The 19194-nt window shown below is 40.0% G+C and overlaps 2 protein-coding genes across 9 annotated transcripts in view; one reads left to right on the forward strand and one right to left on the reverse strand.

Annotated features, from left to right (window-relative positions):
• The window catches only part of LOC111253931 (ecotropic viral integration site 5 ortholog-like), a 70070-nt gene extending 59911 nt beyond the window's left edge, over window positions 1-10159 (forward strand). For 6 of the 8 annotated variants that reach the window (XM_022814190.2, XM_022814218.2, XM_086977822.1 and 3 more), the window contains 2 exons: window positions 3200-3362; window positions 4037-10159. In XM_022814190.2, coding sequence (XP_022669925.1) covers window positions 3200-3362; window positions 4037-4251 — 378 coding nt within the window. In that variant the 3' untranslated portion in view covers window positions 4252-10159. Of the gene's footprint in view, window positions 1-1661; window positions 2238-3199; window positions 3363-3914 lie in introns of those variants that run through there. The other 2 variants (XR_015319414.1, XM_086977821.1) reach the window with 2 other exon arrangements.
• A 317-nt stretch (window positions 10160-10476) lies between these two features.
• Window positions 10477-18663, reverse strand: LOC111253982 (uncharacterized). The gene is made up of 5 exons (XM_022814353.2): window positions 18544-18663; window positions 14181-15386; window positions 13485-13655; window positions 12502-12664; window positions 10477-11063 (listed from the first exon to the last, which is right to left on the reverse strand). Exons 1-4 carry the CDS (start codon window positions 18661-18663, stop codon window positions 12542-12544), a joined length of 1620 nt encoding a protein of 539 aa, XP_022670088.2. The 3' UTR covers window positions 10477-11063; window positions 12502-12541.
• Between the last annotated feature and the right edge of the window lie 531 nt (window positions 18664-19194).

The raw sequence follows: 19194 nt of genomic DNA on the forward strand, positions 1-19194 counted from the left end.
CTCTGCTGTGAAATTCGTCTTCAACAATTAATAATCTAAGTGCTCATCTCTGGCCACTGGTTTTTAGGCGGGACGGTTTTTCCTCGTGTAATATTTGGCATGATCACGAGCCTTGATACAATCATTGACTTAATTGACGTTGCTGAGAAGGGGAGTGGTAGATAGCGTGGTGGTATTAGATTGAGAACTTCTTTTTGAGCAAAAGATTTCTCAACAGGGTGGTGGGTAGAGAGAAACAATAATCAATGACAATACAGGTGTACGTTTAGTAGAACCAACGAAGGCATCATGCTAACATGAGAATGAATGACGATTGATCTGCCTACTCTTGAGATAGTTGATCTGATACCGATCGTTGCCAAGATCTGCACTCTTGCCACCCGCCCGCACAGCGACTTCACACACGCAGCTCTGCCGAGCACCTTCATTTATATCATATATTTTCTCATATTTACGTGTATATATATATATATATATATATATATCTCTACATACTTTGTATTCTGTACTATCTGCAGCAAGAGCATTTGCGAACTGTCAAACCTGCAATATGCGTATACATCTTTATTAAATACTTTTACATATCTAGGCCCATCTACATGCTATTACTTCATCCTATCTCTGTATATGCCTATCCAGCATCGAGGTAAGGGCACGTTCTCTTAGAATTCGATTATTATATCCGAAGAAAACGGACTTCTTCATTCTTTTCCTGACCATTTTCAACCTGCCGGTTTAGTGGATTAAACCTCGGGGCGTTGGGGGAGCATCAAGCGTCGTAGTTTCTATTCGTGTTAACATTTGTTACTCACTTTGAACCATGGTGCATCTATACGATTGCCAATTTCATACTCATGAATTAGTATAAATGGTAGAAGTACTTGAATTTATTGTTTACCGGTCAGCCCACTTTGGCAACATTTTTTGTTTTTAATCAAGATTAATATACTACCGGTAAATTAGTTTGTTTGACTCTAGGTGCTTATAAACAACATCTAAGATCAGCTGAAAAGCTTGTATTTGTTGATTTTACCCTTCGACGACATTAATGTCTAATTGATCTTAGATTATGTTGAATATGGATTTCCTGGATAAAGCTTCGGATTCTCATTTCATTAAGAACAATATTATCAAATGCCGTTGTTACCATCGCTTTGAAGCGAAACTCTCGATGGATGTACCTGATAAGGCGTCCGAATATGTTGAAGTGCTGGGTACGTGTGTGTTTGTCCGTCCTTGGCGAGGCGTTTGATCAAGAAAGAGTGCTGATCGTCAGTTGTTCCATTCTGGAGCAGCTTCAACCAACGAAACTTTACGATGAATTTATGAGGCTGTAATTGAAAAGGCAATTAGCGTTTTTGTCCTTTCTTCTTAATGATGAAGTTTGTTAGCTTCACCAAATGATCTTGTGACATTATTATGGAGGTTCAAAGATTGAAGTTGTGAGCTATCAATCAGATCGATCATTCAGCAATGGACCGGTTATACAAGTACGGTTTAAACGATGATTGTCCGTCCAATTTGATCAACACTATGATTCACATTTGTCTCTTATCTCTTTCTTTTTCTTTCTCTGTCTCCTTGTTTTTCTGTTTGTCTCTGTTGTTCTTGCTGCCCTTGCATCGTTGCTGGGGCGTCGGACGATAACTACATACGTACAGCGGTCAGGCTTCCAGCTCGATCTGAATAACAAGCAAGTGGCCTCCAACCTGCTGGTGTTCTCGCCGTTAACACCTGCGGGCTGGGAGCCCGGCACGTTCTAGGCAACCCCGTGACGACAAGATAAAAACAGCCAAAGTCGAAACAGGGCACCAACTGATGTTGGGTCTGCCAGCAAGACGCAGTACATGATGAAAGTGAATTTTCCATTCAAGTTACTAGGAGCTACCTGTCTTGAGCGGCAGATCTCCTGTGGGGAGAATCCCGTCGCAGACGTCCACTGAAGTGGTTCATTTCTTTCTGAAGGGCCAGAAAATAAACCCGCAAGTAGGCGCGTGTGTGTGTGGAGATCCAGTCGCCCAGTGGTAGTAAAACCTGGTTTTCCAATCCAAGGCGAAAATCAAAGAAAAAACTGAAAAAATATACAAATACTGCACATTACGTTACGTCGCCTACGCATACGAACTCGTCAAGAGGCTGTATTTCTACCCGTATATCATAAACGTTAAGAACAGTCTTCGCGTGTGAGACGATGCAGAAAACAAAAGCACAGCCGGAATTCTGGATAACGTTAACATGTAAGGGAGTTGCTTAGAGCAAGAGGGAATCAATCGATTGGCAGATTGATCCTTGTCAACTAGCCGCGGCAATTTTTACACACATATATATATATATCTTTATCCGCTTTTTGATTGATAATATGCTTGCGTTCCGTGTTCTCCTGGTCCGTTCTTGGTCTGCCGGCCCTGGTCTTTCAAGCGGCACTGGTACCTTGCCGTCCTACAGCATTACTTCTTTTTCTACAAACGTATAGACTTGAACATGTCCTATAAATATGTCTCTTCTTTGTACGTAGTGTAGTTTAATTGTGAAGCATCTGCATCGCTCTGCAGTTTAAGAGACAGACGAAGAGGACTGCTAAACGTAATAATCAATAATCAGTAGCGATGACGAACTTAGCACCTAAGTCTTGTTAGCTATAAGCCTGGCATAGTATACGCGTAAAACGTTCTATAAAACGCGAGGCGTGCTACCTTTCGTCAAATAGGACTGCATGACTCTTTTGGACAATTCAAAAAAACATGCTTATTTTGAGATCGTGTACGGGATGCGGCTACTGCAAGCTAACCACGGCTACTTGCTTAGATGGTGAGAGTCTGGGAGAGTTTGATATGGTGCATTACGTTCTTACTTGTTCCGTGCATGCTATATAAGCATATAGCCTACGAGCTTATAAAGCATATGGATCGATTCGGCCGAGTTCAAGATCGAAGTTTGTGCACGAAATAGTAACCTACAGCATTGCACGTGTCTACTTAACTAGCAATAGTTATTTAGCACTGAAAACAGTATGGGTAGTAGTAGTCTTTGGTTTAGCTGTTTGATTATAGCGCTTATCTCACGCATGCTTGTTGCACATATTTGAGACGGTACTCGACGAGAATGCGACTGCCTCTATTCGATTGTTTTAGGGGCAAATGTCCCTCGGCGCTGACTTCATCGTCAATCTAATTATTTCCCTAATGAACTCGACCATCAGGTGCTCCGTCTGAAGATAATCAATAAGCAGCTGAACTCCGCTCTGAGCATGCCTAAGACAACATCAAAGAGTTCGCAGTCCGGAAGTTCGACGCCATGTGATTTTAACCTCGGATCAAATACCGTCTCAGAGGAGAGTATTACTGAACAATTGCTACAACTAGGTAAGTAGCCGAAAGCGGAGTTTAGAGTGCATTTGATATATTTGATTTTATACGAAGTTTTAATTTGTGTACACCGGACGGTAGTCCTTAGTGAATTACTCTTCCTAATGCTGAACTTGACTATCTTTGTTTCAGTAAGGCTAGCTAGACCTATTTAATAATTATACTTTACAAGTTCTATCCAGCATGTAAACTCCCATTTAAGTATATCCTTGGAGAATAATTTCGGTAACATCCGAATGAAGTTGCTTCTTATTACTCCCGTTAATTTAAATTATGACACCTGATGGATTAATATCTGTGACCAATTGGTCTAAAAGTTGGAAATGGTATTTTACGGGTTTTGTCAATTCTATCTCCTTTCGTAGTCGTTGCTTAGTGTCCATTGGGACAGTAATACGCTAATAAGCGCTAGTTTAGTTGAAGAATAAGGCTCTGATTATGTTGGTGATATGTACAAAGGAAGTGTACATACATCCCTCAGTTGTTCTCCTAATCATCAGATTTGTTCATATCGTTATCTTTACCATCACCATTTTTCCTGTATTCCAGTTACCGATCGATCCTCGATGAATTCCAGCCAGCCTACTGACCGTTCTAGCTAAATCTAAACAAGATACTAATTATTATTATCATGATTATCGTGTCTAATATTTTTGCCCTGGTAATTTTAGGCGTTGATCTCTCGCCAAATGTCGAGCCACTCACGCTGACGCCGTCGAATCCATCGTCGGTTGTGACGTCCGCGGTAACAACGCCTACAGCTGGTGTTGTTCCGCCCTTTCCCAATGCCGCCCATGGGCACTCGACACAGCCCCCACCGCTCAATCTTAATAACGCCCTTAACCTCAGCAGTATCAATACCCCGCCGCCAGCAACCGCCTCGTAGGCTTAATTATAACAACGGCACTAATTATTCGAAAATATGATGATAACAAAATTTCCATCCGATACTTAAGTGCATAGTGTTTTTTTCTACAGGGATGGCTTGCTAATGTCTATGAAGGCACACCAGCCAGGCGATTGAGCCATCAATCAGTCCTCTAACGATATCAACGAAGGCAATGAATAAACGGACAACACAAAAACACAACTAAATACTTTCTCGTAATATTTGATTGTTATTATTCGCTTGCAAAAAAAAGAAACACAGAAAACGTGCAAGACTAAGTATGAGCCGTACGCTAGCATTTGCTAGCGTATACACATCGTTGATTTGCTGTACAGACATCTCTGACGATAACAAATACAACAGAAAGAAACTGACTTTGCGCCACCAAGTGCTGGTTTGAACTTCCTGCAATTGCGAAACGACGTAGTTTTAAATACACGATCAGGGCCTTAACACTATTGGTCTGAACCACTTTATATGTGAATAGGCCTTAAAACGGGTAGCCTTGTAGGCGTACGCGCTTACTCATAAATGACCTTAAAACAAAATAGCTAAATTATAGCAACTATTTTCTTTAAAAAAAAATATTAATCGTTCTAATGAGCGAGGTGATATGACAGAGGTGAAAGGGCACGAATATAATGGCGTAATATAAAATACTAGTAATAACAACAACAACTAATCCTTCTTAAATCAGCAGCGTTCAAAATATCCCTGAACAGTTCTGTGATATTTGTACATAAAGAAAAACAGAAACACGTAAAAGGTATCGAACAGGAGCAGTGAAACGGACACGCAGAAGTCATGCAATCGGACGCGATGAGATGAATTGTTAAAATGGTAAAAAATGGAAGCGATAAGGAAAGTAATTAGGCTGATTTGGAGATCGGTAAAATTTTGGAAAGAGGGCCAGCTTTGACGAAGTAACATTGTGACAAGTGTGACCACTGCAATGTATAGCAATGAAGCCTTGCGACTTTAATGCGATACAGGTCGCACTATTCCACCCTTTCTATTCGATGTACTTCTTAATCACATGCAGCGATGCAATGCATTGCGGAAATAGCCGAAGAGTCAAAATTCGAAGTAAAGAGACTAAGGAATAATAAGTACGGGTGCTAAAGAGATTGGGCGGTTAAGCCGGAGTCACTGAATCGACGAGGCAGGCAAAAGAAAAACAGTCATACTGAATTATTGAGATTGCCATTGCACAACCAATCCGAGGATAGAGGAGTCATCTGAAACAACTGGACCAGAGCAAAGGAGGGCAGTAAATCAGCTGTTATCACGACCGGAGATCGGATATAGATACCGTCGGACAAAGATGGTCGGAACGAGATGACAGAAGGTCGCACGTACACACACGCATTGATCCCCTTTCGAGTAACAATAACGATGACGATGATTTCTCCACTACGGTACTAGCTCATCAATATCGTGCGTTGGCGACCGATTCAAGTCCCCGGTTATTTGACCACTGTTATTCTCCTTCACTGCTGGCAACTGTGATGTTAAATGAAAAGATAAGGCCGCACAGGCTGCGCTTAGATGTATGGACGTTCAGCCGCTATACGACTTATACACAGTAACGATTATAAATGATGATATATAGATATACATACAGATATATATATATATATATATATATATATATATATATATATATATATATATATATATACAATTCCTTCAAATTACTGAAATAATTTCTATGACAGTGACAACATTGGTAAGCAACGCTGCTACTATAACAATGAATACTGGTAAGCAATAGTAGAATTCCTAGTAATAATGCTAACGCACCAAATAAGATTCAGTCGAAAGGCGTCTATTGACAGTTGAACATGTGTAATTACGATTAATTTTAGCAGGATCGCGTCCCCGTTAGCTTTGGTGCGATTTTTTCGTTTAATTTTTTGCCCATTTGTTACCGAAAGGCGTGGATACAAGAAGGTATCAATGTTCTTATTGTTGCTAGCACAGCTACCCCTTCTTGGCACGGTCTTTACTATATACACGATGATTATAAACGGCCATTGGCAGATACGGTGCGTAGCCAACTGCCGGTGAACATGACCCGCCCACAATGATCAAAGAATGTTCATAGGCGAAGCTACTTCACTATATAATGAAGAATAATAGTAACATACAGAGATGGGAGCCGTAAATTATTCCGTTTTACAACAATAGCAGCATATTACTAGTGCAATATTTTTCTGCCTGCCCATATGGAACAATGCAGTATCTAACCCTGCATGCCAATATACGTAGCCGATTAAAAACAATTATTACGGCACCCGTAACATCGAAAACGACAAACAGCTTGAGTGATCAATGAATCGCTGAGGGCATCGAAACGCGAACCGACGAAGAGGTCCCCGACCTCGCCCCACTCCGATCCAAACAGCAAGGTGCTAATTATATAACAATCACAACAAAAAACGGCAACAAGTAAGAACAACACTTCGCACGTTAGCCATACCTCATGGCTGTTTAAACAAAGTCGATGTCCATAGAGGGACGATTACTGTGTACCAATCCCCAGACGTCCGAGACACTGGACCAGTTGCCGTACAACAACAATTACCTGCAGTCGACCTGAACAGAGTTTACGTCCAAAAGAATCAGAGTACATTTAATAATTACACACTCCATTCGAATTTCTAGAGAAAAATCTTTTGCACAATTTGTAATTGGACTAATCACCGCCATAAAAAGAAAACTAATACCATCGCTCGAGATCTGCTTGGAATCGCGGGCTTTCGGTAAACCTTACAATAATGAGTTTGCTATTATGACTATCCAATTCTGTAAAATACCACGAAAATTATATATACATATATAAACGTAAGACTGGTTAAACAGAAATTATGAACGGACAGACGTGCCGAATACCTTAACCTGATAAAATCAAGGCCATGAAATAAATGTTTAAGTGCTAGCAGACGGAGCGGACGCTAAAAAATAAAGATAAAAGTAACGTGTGCAAGGCAGAATGTGCGCGACATAGGTAAATGGGTCTTATGAAGGCTGTAATGCAAGCGGTCAAGCAACTTTGCCTAAAAAGTCGCCTATTTAAGCTGGGTTCCCATTGATCCGCCTTAATTCAATGATGTTCTCTTGTTTGGTCGACGTCTGTGTGACTTGTGGGATTCTGAGGTCGCGATTAGCGGTTATTTGTAGAAGGTAGAAAGTGAAATTAATACGGTAAGCAAAAAAACCAACATGACGTCCATATTTCGTCGTCCCATATTGTCGTCCATAAATGGAGTGTGTACTAGGCGAGCAGTTATTATGAATATGATTATAATAACATTCACACGCATCGTTTAATATATATATATACATATATCGTCATTATGATGATAATAATCAAATAAGATTATATATAAACTATGCCACTAAACTTCTACACATGCTTACTTACGGCAATCATTCGTAAAAGAATCGTTGATGTCCCTGATAGCTGTTTGCCCTCAGTGGGTGGGCAACTTGGACAGCTGTCACTACCAATCATTATTAAAATCTATGAACGATGATAAGCTATTGCCAATGACATAATAGCAATCTAACAGAGTCAGTAATGTGACGCCGTCCTAAAAACAAAAAAAAAAAATAGAATCAAACCGAGTGAATATGACTAACGGATGAGGACCGACTGCGCATTGCGTTACACATTGACTGAAACCAAAAGTCTCATCGCTTGCCGCGCGTCCCAAACGGATGTGATTGAGATCGTGCTGAGAGGCTGTATGTTTGACTGCGGTGTCTGTTTGCCGCAGTATATGGTAGGATAGAGCAACTCTGTTTATCTTTGAATACGAGCGTTTCCAATGCTATGCCCTATGTCGCAGACCCCCACAATGCCCCTGGATCCGGTATCATGCGAACTCACTTACCCACAAATTAATCATAAACAATATATATATATATATATAGAATATGTGTATCTATGAGTATATGAGGGCGTTCGAAACGCATCCGCATTCGATGAGCTCGTGACTTGTATTTTTTGTTCCATGCTTCAGAGTTATGGGAAATGAAAAGAAGAAAGACAAGATACAGACAGATAACGAGCCAAAGGCTGGCTATCACGTTCGACTACGATGCTATAAACTACCTTTACCATGATTCCGAGCCTCTCGTATGTATTATATTATGTATTTATTAATAATATTCTTTAAATAGAAAGACGTAGAAGAAAGCGACACCATATGACACAGGAGAAAAACAAAGCCAGATACATCGCAATGCTAGCTTCTGAAGGCGATGAATTCTATAATTCCACATATATGCATCCCCCCGCTCCGTGTGTACGTATTCCGGTGTACTTTTCAAGTGTAAGATACTGTTATTACCACTAAATAATCGTATAGACGATCACTTAAATTTCTGTAACCGGCGTGTTTCTCTATTCAAGGATTTGACTTATAATTGATAATGGTAGTATTGACATGTACACTAACCCCTTAGGGTTGTTAGTTGATCGGGCATCATTACCTTTCATTTCGCGAAAATTAGGTCAAGCTTTTCGTTTTTCTACTAAACTAGTTACGTATAACTGTGCAATGTCTCGGCTAAAATAGCAACAATAACAATAAAACAAAAGATATTCATTGGCTTACTAATAAGAAACACTATTTATTTAAATGATGTGTCTGTATGGTAGATGAACGACTGGTTTTTTCAAGTTGTACTTCGACAAACGGTTTTATATGGGGAGGAAAGACGTCCTCTTAATCTTCACAGTCTTCAAACATTCGATTGGAATCGAGTCAAAAAAGAAAATGTAAGGGCCAAAGTATGGAAAAAAATCAACAATAATTGTAACTCAAATGAAGAACGAACGATACCGCTTCAGCCAACAACAACAACAACAACGATAATTTTTCTGCTGCACCTATAATACCCAACGTATTGCGTTCAACTTTTGTAGCAACAGCTATACATACTGCACGAAAATGTCATTTGTTTTTACTTGCTACAAATTCCTTGTTGTGTTATCCAATTTATTGAATTTCAAGTTGAAATGTACGGATTATTGCGCACGATCCTACTGAGACATCATATATGCGTTTAGTTTTATAGGTAAGTTGCAACGTAAAACCTGGAAGGTTACTTTGGTCTACTGGTGAATATTAGAATACGGTATGTGTGACATATCTCTAATGTACCGATCCCCAGAGAGGGAGCAAACCGTGACTGAATGTGTTCTAAAGGGCCAGTTTTCTCTATAGAGGAAACTGAGCAGGAGAACGAAAGTAACAAAAATCACCAATTTTGGTCTTGTAGGACAGCATAATAGAAGCGAATGTATATTGATATATCATACTATTATGATTATAACAAATATAATAACAAAACACTGCGATATAAAGACACTTAATGCAACTAGAAGACAGACGACAAATAATGAAGAGTAAACAGACACGATGAGCAGTCGACGTGAATTGTGAAAGTTGGGGTATACCGTGCAAACTGTCCCATAGGCGTGAAATATTTAAGATGAAAGTATAATTTAACGTGCGAATAATACCATCAACAACTATAATGGCGATGGTGGGGATGATGGAACTAATTATTAGAATAGAATTTATGATACTAACAATAACAAAAACAACAGCAAAAACGGGGCAATAACAAGAAACGCAGAAACAATGACGGAACAGAACGAGGCCGATGAGGACAATAAAGAATGATGGAACTTAGAAAGCCTAGTAGAAATTTTGATAACAACGGTCTTCATGGGAAATACTATTCTACGTAATGCTATATATATATATATATATATATATATATATATATACATATATATATATATATACGAATAAAAGAACTACAATGAGAGCGGTAAGACTATATATATTAGAGAAGATAAACTGTGTGCAATTGTTGGGTTAAATTATGCGTCGTCTTTTTCATCGTTCTAGCTGTGTCCAACTACTAGCTAACCTATATTACATTCGTAGACACTTGGCCTCTTCAAACCATAGGTCATCTAAAGGCGACATAAATAGTTTTCATAAAACATGTTTTTTCAACTATCTTCGAAAGCAATTTCAATAATATTTCAGGCTGAATAATCAGCTCGTTGATTTTCAAGTAACACTACGCAGGAAGAACTTTTTTCATAAACGATTACAAAGACAAGCGGTAACTTAACTAATTTCCCCTAGTAAATGCAGCTATGCAGGTATGAAGCTTTAAAGGTGCTGGTTCAAACATCGCAGAAATGAGAATCAAGCCTTCGTCCTTTAGATCACTTCAGTTTATTATACAATAGAAGCTTACCGAATTACTGCCTCGACAATGTTCAACTTTACGGACAAACCGTAATGAAAGAAGCGTGAAATGTCAAATTGTGTTATTACATTGCTTTTACAAGATGTGCATTTCTTTTGTCACACTAAATATTCCATTACCTGTTATTGAAGGAAACGTTTTTGCTGAAGACAAGCACGCATTCTCCGAATTGGTAAGGTGTCTGGCGTATCATTAGTGCAATGTATAACAGGTACTGAATGCTTAATTAAGGCTGAATTATGATCTCATGCAAGAATAGCGTGAACATCCTAGTTTATATTACGAGACCAGTTTCACTGTCGCAGCTAAAGATTTTATTCTACGTGGGTGTCTTCTGCGATCCTTCGATGAGTCACCTCACTTGCTCAGTCAGCGAGGAAAATTTTTTTCTATATGTTCAAGATACCTATATCAGACGGCCTTTGTGGTAAAAATAGTAACAATCACATGGTGCTTTGGAGAGTCGACTTTCTGGAAGTTGGAACGGGCTGGTTTGATTAGTTTACCTGGCACATACATTTACAATTCGCAGAATTAAATTATAAACCATCAGATTAGTACATTCATTCCTCTTTTATACAGATGCCCTCGAAAATAATGGGCTACATAATAAACGATGAAATTTAAAAGCATTTCTGTTGCTAAAGTCTTAACAAAATTGTATAGGGCTTACGCATACACTTGAGGTGCAGACAATACGATGTTATGAGGTAAAATGCTTCATAAGGACTATTTCCTTCGAAATCTACAAAAATTCGAGCCTTTAAATGGATGCATTATGTACCTTCCAAGACAGAAAATGCGCATCTTTTTCTCATTTTCCACACACATTCTTCGTAACATTTTAAAATCATTAATGATTTGTATTATGTAGATTATTTCTGCCAAGTTTAGCTCACAAATTGCTTTCGACGATATACACATATATATATATATATATATATATATATATATATGATATAGAAGTGTACTTAGTTTTTCGAGTGCTACAGAATGCACACAATATTGGATTTTTTTAAAAAAAAACGAGTTTTTTCTTGTAGTCCCTACGTTCTACACGCCAGAAAATGTTTCTGTCACAGAAACGAAGGTGGTATTTGAGGGGCAAGCTGTACGTAACGATTCGAAACTTCATTGCTTGTATAACAAATATTTTAATCGACCAAGCATTACAATAAGCGTAAGAGGTCTTATTTTTGGCTCCCCACAAAGAGCTAGCCCGTCAACGGAAGCATCGTTGCGACCCATTAGCAATAACAACTGGATCATTGACATCGATAGTAGACGAGGGGTATCGGACAGCTGCTTCTCAGTAACAGAACGAGTCGTATCTTTGTTTCTGGGGAGGTGAAGAGCTAATGCATTACACAGACCAAATTTCTCCGTTAAGGTGTTCGTTTAATCCTGGGGGACTTCCACTCGCCACACCCTTTGGTTCAGCACTGATATTACCAAATATTGCTTGAGTGAACTTGCAGGGATGGTTTTTTTTATGATGAATTCTTACTAATTAGTGGAGAAAATATTTAGATAACGTAAAACGAAATTACAAAAAAGGTAACGGAGTATCCGAAGTATTGCAATCGAATTTTTAAAAATTAATAGCTCAGATTTACCAGAGTCCACTAAACAATATGGTGGGAGCAATGATGCGAGGAAATTACAAAGAACAAAAATGACAGCTCCAATGGCGGTATTTAGCGTAACCACGAGTTTGGCTTTAGAATTCCGCGCTAGGTTAGATTGAAACAAGTAATAGAATAATATCACAGCCCGAACTCACCCTGTTTAGGTCGGATTGGAACAGGTAATAGGACAGTATTAGGTAAGACCTATTATCCATGTAGGGTATATATCATGTACGAGAAATCAGTGAATAGGAAGAAATCGATACTACAAACGTTAAAATTTAGTCATGATTTCAGGAATAAAGGGTACCCTCACCTCATTCATAATTCATGTTTATAAACGCCCAGTGCTTTGCTTATAAGCCGTTTTTCCTTTTTCGTTCAGAGCTCTTCAGTTTCAAAACTTCAGGTTTCGAAACGATCCGATCAGGTTTCGAAACGATCCGATTCCGAAGGTACTGTGTGAATAACATGCGAACCTATGATAAAAAGAACACCGTTTGCAGAAATAAAAGTACCAGGATCCTATTCAATGTGCGAATGCATTTTAAACTCTAGGTATAAAAAAAAAAAACTAAGTCTCTAGGTAAATATCCCTCCTTATGAGCTTTTTCGATTGTTTTGAAGGCATACTATTTCTTACAGCTTTTTTACAGCCGGAGCAAAATTCAGACGTGAGGACGTTAGCAGCCTGATATAAAGTAAACAAATCTGCTGTGGAGTTTGTGGAGTTTCTAAGTCAACAATGTAGCAGCGCGGTATAGTCCTTTATACGAAGTAACTAATTGCATCCGCTGGCAGTGTGCTCGCCGTTTGTGCAGTGCTCGCCGTTTGTGCATACTTTAATTACCTCACATGCTTTTTGGCTTCTGAAGTGATTATTTTTTGCCTTCTAAAGCGATTATTCTAAAAATTCCTCTTCGTATAGCATCAACAACAGAAACATCTATAGTAATGAAAAGGTATATCAGAGATACAGTTAAAATAATTACGTATCGATGTACGGTATTGATATTAACGCCTTGCAGCCTTAATCATTGGATGAATCATTAAACGCAGATGAAGTAAACGTTCTGTGGCGAACACTCGCCAACATCTTCCAACAGCTTTGTTTTTATATTCCCATAACATTGCCTATTGAAAACGTAATTTCTAAAGGCGGACTCGACGTTTGCACATAGGACGAAATAAACTTTCATCCACGTTATGAATGCTCCTATTAAATGAAACGTTCGGAGGAAATCTCGCGTTATTTGTCGGACTCTCGGGCGTCGTGTTTACGGCAATCGCAACACGTACCACGTCTGAGCTAAGCAGATAGTCAACGGCTACTACGTTCGCGCATGCCAATTTATTTCGATACAGCCTGTCCATTACGCGATTAGTGCCCGGCGTGAAAGAACGAACCCCACCGCGATTGCGCAAGGTGTTTCGTAGCATTTTCAAGCCCAAACGTGGAGTTAGCTGACCCTGGAAAGCAATTATAGAACAACGCGTTAAAACAACCTTCTTACCCTTAAAAAGAAGATACGCCTGGCTGAATGCGAGTCAAAAAAAGATCAACATGACCATTATGTGAAACCTAGGCTCATTCCATTAACGCAGAGGTAATTGTTAAAACTAAGAGTCAATAGTGTAGTGGACCCCTTATATGCGGCAGCAATGGTGCTTAACCCCTATAAATAGGACCTTTGTTAGAGAGATTCGAAGCACAGCACAATGTTTCGCATCTAAAAAGTATGACTCAGCAGAAACAAACAGTCATAGTAAAATAGTCTGTTCTGTATAGGGGAGAGCAAGCACCGTCGACATATCTCCTACAGTAATCAGTTATGCGGAAATGTAGTCATTCTGGGAAAAGAACAAAATAAATTGAAAATGTGTTACACCGAAGACAAACGATGACTACCTTTCATGTAAAACCAATAACGGCAAGTCCATATACTGCAATACCTATTTGCGTTCTAAACTGGATCATCTCCGTAGAATGTTTACCTTGGCGACCGTAATACGTTTGCTGTTTTGGACTTCAGCGCAGAGACGCGCGTCGAGAAATAGCTCAAGCTGCGATAGTCGATCGGTATTTGCCCAGATGTGCAAAAACGATGGCCATATACATGGGCTAACATCTGGCACCGGATGGGCTGTGGACACAATGAGGCGTTTATTTGATTCCCATAGCTCGCCGAAAGTGACATCTTCTTTGAACGGTGCCATAAACTCACCTAGTTCACTAGAAAGAAGCCGCCAAAGTTCGAGATGAAGATCTGTCGTCCACCACCACTTTCCAGAGATTTTAAATTTATGTAAATCAATTAACACGATTTCTTTGGTAGCTTCCAAAAATCGACGAATGTCTCGGGCGATCTGATCGAATGATGATGTTGTCACGAACGAGCCATGAACGCTCCAGAATGTAGCTGTTCGACAATCCAAACCGCGTTCCTCTCTATACATGTCATTCAAAACGTTATTGCTACCGTTTGCATTATCATTTTCTTGGTCTATGCAGACGATGTTAGCAGGGCGTGCCTGTCGTCGTTTAGGCGAAAACGACGCCCGAAGTTCAATATAACGCGCGCCATAGAATAGCTGATTGAATACACTCTCGTCTTGACACTCGACGTACTGGGTCACCCGCGCATGGACCGTGCCACCGTCGTAGTAATCATACGTTCCCGAATTGTGTGTGCCGGGTATAAATGCACGCCGAATCTCAACGTTGCTCAGAAACTCACGGGCTTCGTACATCCAGAACGGGAAACCACGGAAACAGTCGACCTCCATGATACGCATTTTTGTATCGAGGACAGCGATCCAAAAATAGATACAGTTATTATTAAGTACAAACGGAGTATCACATTGTAGTCGAGGCATAGTAATGTTCGTTATGTAGTAGCCAGATGACTGGTCCGTGGATGAGACCCTTTCGAGCATGTTAGTGATATTGTACTCTGGCGGATGGCCGTAAAGCGCGATGGTCGAGTTCGGCTCAATGTTAAACCATCGCATCTCAACAAAGCGTTCGTCTTGTTCAGCATTTGTTGAGCGTTCGCGAGCAGTTTTGAGAATTTCGTGGAAACGGAACTTCTTGCGAGAAATACCGGGAAGTACCGTCAACGATATTCGAGAGTACCGTGACTTTCCGTAAACTGACGGGGAACTCAGCTCAACTATAGCCAACGGATTTAAAAGCAGCTTCTGAGACCACATAAAGCAATGGGTCAACCAGAATATCGTATTAAAGCCTCTGAGCATCGTTTTTTTTACCAATTTTGGCACTATTTATCCCAGACGAGTATGGCCAACATAGCTACTATGTCATCTCGTCTCACTGATAATGCGAAGGCAAAATATTATCCTACTTAACTTAGGCAAAGATAAAGAGATCTAGGTTTGAAATCGAGCGTAAACATACATTTGTATGCCGGAAGCCAGCCGTTTGAGGCATCGTTAGAGACGGTGCCAGACGTAAAAAATTGCAAACATTTATTTTCAGTATGTCATTTTTGGGCAGAAGGCTGGCCTGCAGTCGTTCTTCGCTCGATTAAGTATACCTAATGATTTGGTATTCATCGCTCCTTATTGCTACATCTCATATGTTCTGCAAGCGAGATGCGTAGGTACACTATATTCCATTAAGGTAACTATAATACACTAGGTTCAATGTAATCATGGTGAGCTGTTTATCTGTATATGACTAGCTAGACGATGGATGCAAACATAATCTCCTTGCATTGGAAGAATGCTTATAATAGCAAGTTCTGCAATCTTTTTTGAAGGGTGAAAAACTTTTAGCTTAAATAGGAACCGTTTATTTATACGGGTGTCTTTAGATTCTAGAATCCGGAGTAAATAGCTTCGGACTGAGTTATTTCTGCCCCAATAAACGGCATAGACTAGATGAAATGCGTGCTTAAATGAGCACACATTGCAGTAACTAGATATCGAAGTTTAGCCGTTCGAAGTATGTAGTTTGAACTGGGCATATGGCTAAGGTCAGACACTTAATAGTTAAACCCACGTTACAGAACTAGGTCACTAGAGCGTCGAACGCCGCACGGGTAACGTTGTCTGATTAACGGTTGGTGGTTGTAAAGCTGCGTGGAAGCTGGCACCCTTCATAAATCATTGTGATCTATGAGGAAAATGGCCCAGGAGACAGAGAAGGCAGTAACGGTGGGGTACGAGCCTCTTACGTAGGTCATGTCTCACTTTAGTTTTTATCAAGTGCATCTTACGTGACCAGAGTTAACATCTGAAGTAAAAAGATACAATGGTTTCACTAAATTAGTGATACGCACTTTAACAAATCAGCTGGGCTCGCTACATTCTCAAACGGGTCCCGACGCTTGAAATTACGGGTCTGTTATTAAATGCACCAGAGGGACTAGTCAGAACGTTGTTACAATATAGTAAATGAGAATGGCTTTCATCTCGTCCGTGCAGGTCGTCTTCGTAATCCGCATTACCGCCGGACAGCTGTAACCAATACTTACACTCAAGTCGATTATACGCTTATGCATAAATCATGTTGTAAATTAGCATGGTACATATTGGAATGAACATTTATCCTTCAATAATTGTTATTATGAGATAAAGATGTTGTTAAAGTGCTCGTTGTTCTCAGCAGATCATCATAGATTTTCCAACCCGAACGCTAGCATAGCTATCAGTGGAGCTGCTCTCTTCTTTGTTTTTTGTAGGAAACAATTTCCTACTATTATGATTATTTATCCAGGGGTTTAGCAGCAACGGATAGGTTGCTACCACTGACTAGTCGCTACCCTTTTAGGTTGTGAGTTGGCTTGTAAAGCCTCTTGTATACCTTGTTAACCATTAATGGACGGTGCCACGATGATTGTTGGACTGCTCTTTCTTCACGCTTCGTGGTTAGTAAAGCCTTTCCGCATCGCAGAGCAGAGGCTACCATCTAAATTTGCACCACCTTTTTTTTTTACTGGCCTAAGCAATTTTCGAACTAAATCGTAGCAATAGAAAGATGAAAACAAATTTGTTTACAAAGAATAAGGTCGCGGCCGATTCACGTTCAGGCTTAACGCGACAGGGCTAATACTCGGATTAAGGTGGCGTTATGAAAATCAGCCATGCGTGAGGCTGTCGAATAGGATCTAAAGCGAAAATCAAAGCTTCGGTTAATTGGCAAGGATGCCTATTTTACGTAAAGCCTCTTCGTATTTTAACTATGATCGTAAATACGATTAATTAGGTCTCGCCTTAGCATTGAGTTGATTGGCGAAGTCAACTTAATCCGCAGGCTGTCTACTGAAGTGACATGTGAGGCCGCCTCACCATCCAACCATGAGTATAGATTTATCGATAAGATTACGCTAAAAACAGAAAGCAAGCCGAGTTAGCGATTGTACCTAACCGGTCGGCGCGTCGTGTGCGTTCAAGGCGTGTTGGTGCAATATGGCGCTGTAGCTCTCGGTGTTTGTTTCAGTGCGCCTGTATGATCTTGGGTCAACTGCAGCTAGGTTATACTGTCTGTGGCGCGAATTTACTATGCGTCTTTCGTTTCGAGTTCACTCGATCGCCTCGTTTTATCTCTGTTTTCTCTAATAAACTGTGTATACCGGGTGTCGCCCGAATTTAAGCTCTCACGCTCATCGACGATTCTTGGTGTCCTTTGACGCTTTTTGAGGCTTATCCTTGGATTAGGACACATTGAAAAGTTGGTTTCGAACTGTCATTTGGAACAGGATTGATGAATAATTCCTACAGGGCACCCTATGAAAGCTGCCAAATCCACATGATGAAGGGTTGGCCTGAAATTCCAGGCAATTCTTAAAAGTTTCCGCTATGTGCAAATGTCGCTAGCTAGGTCTAACTATCTATTCCGCCTCCTAGCTACCGCGCTCATGTCAAGCCTTACTTTAGCGCTCATTTATCATTAAACATGTTGTTTATAAAAAGTACCTTCAGCAATGCCATACTTTACGAAAACAAAATATCGAAAGGTTGATTCTGTCCAAATTCACATCCCTAAGTTGCTCGAACCCCACTTGTATTTTTCAAAATAATTTTCACTGCACTCAATGCACCTGTGCCATCTTTTTTACTTACCTAAACACTTTTCGAACTCACTCGTAGAAATAGATCCCGGCTCCGCTCGAAAGGTCGCAAATCTGTTGCCAGCACGATTCGAGGCAATACAAGCACTGCGTTTTTCCCTATGATATGTACTATTAGGAGCAACATATCAGCCGGTATATTATGGTATTGAAAAATTTATGACTCGTTCTGCCTAAGTTTCGGGTTATTTTGACAGGTAGAATCCTGCAATTTTCTTAAAACTTCCTAGTAGTTAGACGACTTGTTATACCCCTTCTGGTACCTTAGGCCTTTCGGCAGTTGTAATGAGCCTTTTCGCAAAATAGTCCGACATGACTCCTGCGAGATGTCTAATACCTCCGCAAGCACCCTGAGGCTGACTCGGTAATTGAGCATGAGTCATTTTGCTTATTCCAAGTCTGGATTTGTACTCGCTATGATAGAATATATAGATCAAAGGTTGTTTGCAAGGCTTCCTTCGTCATGCCCACCATTGCTGTCATTTATATACCCGGCTGCATTGACTCATAACCTAGCTTTCAGAATAAAGTATTGCACTGCATGTATGTATAAGACTGCCTTCATCTTTGCCAAATCACTCAATTGTTTGAAGGTTGATGCTGCAAGGGGGCAAGTAACTTGAGCCTGATCAAAGCTAGGCTCAATGTTTCCTTCAATTAGCAATAGCGTAGTCAATACCAATGGATTGTCATACCTTGTAGTAATTAACCTTGAACGTTTAGCATTTTGCTCAGTAGTAGGCCAAATTATCCGATTGCAACTGGGAGAAACAGTTTGTGTATATATAATGATATATTGTGCAAGACTGGCTGGTTTTAGTGCGTCAATTTAGCTTACCTCGCCGATGGTGCCGACGATGGATCAGAACTTATGAATATATTAACACTTGGTAAAAAGCCAAAAACGGGTGGTT

Source organism: Varroa destructor, unplaced genomic scaffold (genome assembly GCF_002443255.2).
Source record: "Varroa destructor unplaced genomic scaffold, Vdes_3.0 BEIS01000001.1, whole genome shotgun sequence".
Classification (NCBI taxonomy): domain Eukaryota; kingdom Metazoa; phylum Arthropoda; class Arachnida; order Mesostigmata; family Varroidae; genus Varroa; species Varroa destructor.

Bases quoted from the DNA above. Each gene is read 5' to 3' on its own strand.
- LOC111253982 (XM_022814353.2), bottom strand. From the start codon at position 18,663: ATGACTCATGCTCAATTACCGAGTCAGCCTCAGGGTGCTTGCGGAGGT. The intron at 13,656-14,180 runs GTAAACATTCTA...ATTGCTTTCCAG, and splicing joins AACGTATTACGGTCGCCAAG to GGTCAGCTAACTCCACGTTT. The intron at 12,665-13,484 runs GTACGTGTTGCG...TTTTTATCATAG, and splicing joins ATCTGCTTAGCTCAGACGTG to GTTCGCATGTTATTCACACA.